At 40.6% G+C, this 4,430-nt stretch overlaps 1 protein-coding gene across 1 annotated transcript; it reads left to right on the top strand.

Moving 5' to 3' along the window:
* The first annotated feature begins 394 nt into the window (after nucleotides 1-394).
* On the top strand, nucleotides 395-3,390 carry LOC117595284 (NLR family CARD domain-containing protein 3-like). Its single transcript, XM_034295499.1, has 2 exons — nucleotides 395-601; nucleotides 1,619-3,390. The coding sequence occupies exons 1-2, from the start codon at nucleotides 430-432 to the stop codon at nucleotides 3,388-3,390; spliced, it is 1,944 nt and encodes a 647-aa protein (XP_034151390.1). The 5' UTR covers nucleotides 395-429.
* The last annotated feature ends 1,040 nt before the right edge of the window (nucleotides 3,391-4,430 follow it).

Raw genomic sequence — 4,430 nt, 5'->3', positions numbered from 1 at the left:
GGATTTAAGAGCCCACATGTTTCTATTACAGAGCTACAATAATGAATGTTGAATTATGAATAGTAGAATTTATTTATTTAGTATTTGAAAAAAGTTTGTTAGTCCTGAAATTGGAAGCACAAAACTGTGTGTGAGTCTGTAAAACTCTGGAAGTGTAGATGTAATGTCATGTTTTGTCCACAGAGACCAACAGGAGAGATCAGAGTCTGAGATTCACAGTGGTCAGTCTGTCCAGAGTCATCAAACAGACCTGTCCTCTACATTCAGTGTATGTGGTCCTGTTATCTACATTTGTTTCTGTTTACCTGAAGTAATCTGTCAATCATTAATTAATTGGTTAATATTGTTCTGATATTTTTCACACTCTTTCAGTTACTTGAACAGAATATCATGATATTTGTGAAGAAAGAGTTAAAGTGGTTTAAGACAATGCTGAGTTCAGATCTCCCAGAAGGATTTAAGAGTCAGAGGGAGGATGAGGAAGGTGTGGACCCTGAAGATAAGAAGCAGGAGAGCAGTGCCAAAGAGGGGGCTCTGAAGATCACACTGCATGTCCTGAGGAACATGAACCAGAAGGATCTTGCTGACACACTGGAGAAAAGTAAGAGTTGTCTGACTTTACTGTTGAATGTTCCAAATGATATTATAGTGACCTTGCTCCCACTTTGAATGTTATCATTGGATTGAATGGGCGTTATCAGTGGTTATCAGCCTCATAGATATGGGTCAGAAGGGGCCTGCTACGCCTACTGGTAGGCTCAGGGGTTAGGATAAGTCTACAGGTAAGACCATTAAAATGGGTTAGGGTTAGGGTAAGTCTACAGGTAAGACCATTAAAATGGGTTAGGGTTAGGGTAAGTCTACAGGTAAGACCATTAAAATGGGTTAGGGTTAGGGTAAGTCTACAGGTAAGACCATTAAAATGGGTTAGGGTTAGGGTAAGTCTACAGGTAAGACCATTAAAATGGGTTAGGGTTAGGGTAAGTCTACAGGTAAGACCATTAAAATGGGTTAAGGTTAGGGTTAGGGTAAGTCTACAGGTAAGACCATTAAAATGGGTTAGGGTTAGGGTAAGTCTACAGGTAAGACCATTAAAATGGGTTAAGGTTAGGGTAAGGGTAAGTCTACAGGTAAGACCATTAAAATGGGTTAAGGTTAGGGTTAGGGTAAGTCTACAGGTAAGACCATTAAAATGGGTTAGGGTTAGGGTAAGTCTACAGGTAAGACCATTAAAATCAGAGCCTTTAAACTGTGATGATTTCGTCAATACTAAATTATCTAAATACTAAATTAACCATGCGAATGGATGATAACAGCCTTCTGAGCCTACCAGTAGGCTAGCAGGCTCCTTCTGACCCATATCTATGAAGCTGATAACCACTGATAACGCCCATTCAATCCAATGATAACATTCGAACCGCCTGGACCTTGAGACAAAGTATAACAACCTCTTCTGTGTTGAAAAACTGAACATAGAAGAAAGAAAGAGAAGATACAGATATATTATAATACTGTCATTTAAAGGAACATTAATTTTCTCTGTGTTATTTATTAATTGATAAAATACTGTAAGCATTTATAGATATATCATTAATATCATTTGGGTTATTTACTTCAGATGAGCTTGCTGTGATTTACCAACATGATCTCAAATCTAACCTGAAGAAGAAGTGTCAGTGCTTATTTGAGGGTATTGCTAAACAAGGGAACCCAACACTTCTCAATAAGATCTACACAGAGCTCTACATCACAGAGGGTGGAAGTGGAGGAGTCAATAATGAACATGAGGTGAGACAGATTGAGACAACAACCAGGAAACAAACAAGACCAGAGACAGCAATCAAATGTAATGACATCTTCAAACCCACACCTGGACAGGACAAACCTATCAGAACTGTGCTAACAAAGGGTGTTGCTGGAATTGGAAAAACTGTCTCTGTGCAGAAGTTCATTTTGGACTGGGCTGAAGTAAGAGCCAATCAAGAAGTCCAATTTGTATTTTCCCTCCCTTTTAGGGAGTTGAATTTAATGAAAGGGGGTGAACTCAGTTTGATTCAACTCATCAATAAAGGAAGAATCTCTAACTACAACACATACAAAGTTGTGTTCATCTTTGATGGTCTGGATGAGTGCCGACTGCCCCTTGACTTCCAGAACAACAAGAGCTGTTGTGATGTGACAGAGTCAACCTCAGTGGATGTGCTGCTGACAAACCTCATCAAGGGAAATCTGCTTCCCTCTGCTCTCCTCTGGATAACTACCAGACCTGCAGCAGCCAATCAGATCCCTTCAGGGTGTGTTGACCTGGTGACAGAGGTGAGAGGGTTAAATGACACACAGAAAGAGGAGTACTTCAGGAAGAGATTCAGTGATGAGGACCTGGCCAGCAGAATCATCTCACACATAAAGACATCAAGGAGCCTCCACATCATGTGTCACATACCTGTCTTCTGTTGGATCGTTGCTACAATCCTTGAGCACATGTTGACTACAGATGATAAAGGAGAGCTGCCCAAGACCCTAACAGACATGTACTCACACTTTCTTGTGTTTCAGTCCACACACAGGAATGTAAAATATAATGGGAAAAAAGAGACAGATCCACACTGGAATAAAGAGAGCATTCTGACACTTGGAAAACTGGCTTTTCAACAGCTACATAAAGGCAATCTGATTTTCTATGAAGAAGACCTGAAAGAGTGTGGCATTGATATCAATGAAGCATCAGTGTACTCAGGAGTCTGTACACAGATCTTTAAAGAGGAATGTGGGCTGAACCAGGACAAGGTGTTCTGCTTTGTCCATCTGAGCATTCAGGAGTTTCTAGCTGCTGTCTATGTGTTTCTCTCATTCAAAAACAACAATAAGAAACTAATGGATGAACAACAATCAACCTTCATAACACGTCTACTCTGGGAAATACCTGAAATAGATTTTCACAAGACTGCTGTGGATAAAACCTTACAGAGTAAGACTGGACACCTGGACCTTTTCCTCCGCTTCCTTCTGGGTCTCTCACTGGAGTCAAATCAGAAGCATTTACAAGGTCTGCTGACAAAGACCAGAAGCAACTCACAGAGCCATGAAGAAACCATCAAGTACATCAAGGAGAAGATCAGGGAGAATCCCTCTTCAGAGAGGGGCATCAATCTGTTCCACTGTCTGAATGAACTGAATGACCATTCTCTAGTGGAGGAGATCCAAAGATACCTGAGTTCAGGAAGTCTCTCCAGAGAAGAACTGTCACCTGCACAGTGGTCAGCTCTGGTCTTTGTATTACTGACTTCAGAAGAGGAGATTGATGTGTTTGACCTGAAGAAATACTCCAGATCTGAGAAAGGTCTACTGAGGTTGTTGCCAGTGATCAAAACCTGCAGAACTGCTCTGTAAGTACAGTCATGCAAATTACCCCCCCCCCCCAACACAAACCTTCTTCTTACATCTACAGTATATTTACTGACATGACAAAACTGATGATTTTATATATAGGAGGCAGATGGGATCACCACCCCCCCCCCCGGACAGGAAGTACAGGGTTTAGAATGTCCACACTAGCAGTCTACACGTCTACATTGTCATAATGCATCAGAATTATACATGAATAGATATGGGCCTATTTATTTATTATTATTTTCATTGGTCAATTTGAGATACAGGGCTATTCATAAATGATCTGGGACGCCGGACACCAGACGCCCAGGTCTAACTACACCACTGATAGGAGGTTACATTCGTGTGTCATATACAAGCAATGTCAGTTTTAACAGTACGCCCTTAAGTAGAGTTGACATGACAATGATGTAATCTATAGAGGATATTCTAATGTTATTCTGAACTATTGTTCTGTTTGTGACTTGATGATAATCTCACTCCAGACTGTCAGGTTGTGGAATCACAAAGGAAGGCTGTGCTTCTCTGGTCTCAGCTCTGAAGTCAAACCCCTCACACCTGAAAGAACTGGATCTGAGCTACAATCAGCCTGAGGATTCAGGAGTGAAGAAACTCTCTGCTTTGATTGAGGATCCACAATGTAGACTGGAGACTCTGAGGTGAGTAATAGTAGTTCATTTTTATATTTAATATGACATAGTGGTCATTAACATTATAATAATACAACAGAGGTGTTACACTACAACAAGGGACTAAATAGAGCTGCTGTTGTCACTGGGTGAACCTCCACCAGCCCTGAGCTCCCAGCAGGACAAAGTCCCCAACCACCTGGTGACGTCCACTGTTCACTGGTACAATATAAATGTTCACTGCTCTTCTATAATTAAACCAGCATGAATATATATTAGATTGAATATATATTAGATTGTTTCACCTGCGTATTGGGTCACTGTATATTTCACTGCTGCCTCTTTGATCAGAAATATTTCAGGTAATGTGTGAGATTGTTGTGTTCAGAGTTTCCAAATATACTGTATATA

Source organism: Esox lucius, chromosome 11, assembly GCF_011004845.1.
Source record: "Esox lucius isolate fEsoLuc1 chromosome 11, fEsoLuc1.pri, whole genome shotgun sequence".
Lineage (NCBI taxonomy): Eukaryota > Metazoa > Chordata > Actinopteri > Esociformes > Esocidae > Esox > Esox lucius.
Note: the sequence above shows the minus strand (reverse complement) of the source record. Positions and strands in the feature narration are given on the sequence as shown.

What these genes read in the sequence shown, in the direction of transcription:
- LOC117595284 (XM_034295499.1), top strand. Translation starts at nt 430, where the DNA reads ATGCTGAGTTCAGATCTCCCAGAAGGATTTAAGAGTCAGAGGGAGGAT. An exon ending in TGCTGACACACTGGAGAAAA is followed by an intron (nt 602 to 1,618) that starts GTAAGAGTTGTC and finishes TATTTACTTCAG; the next exon opens with ATGAGCTTGCTGTGATTTAC.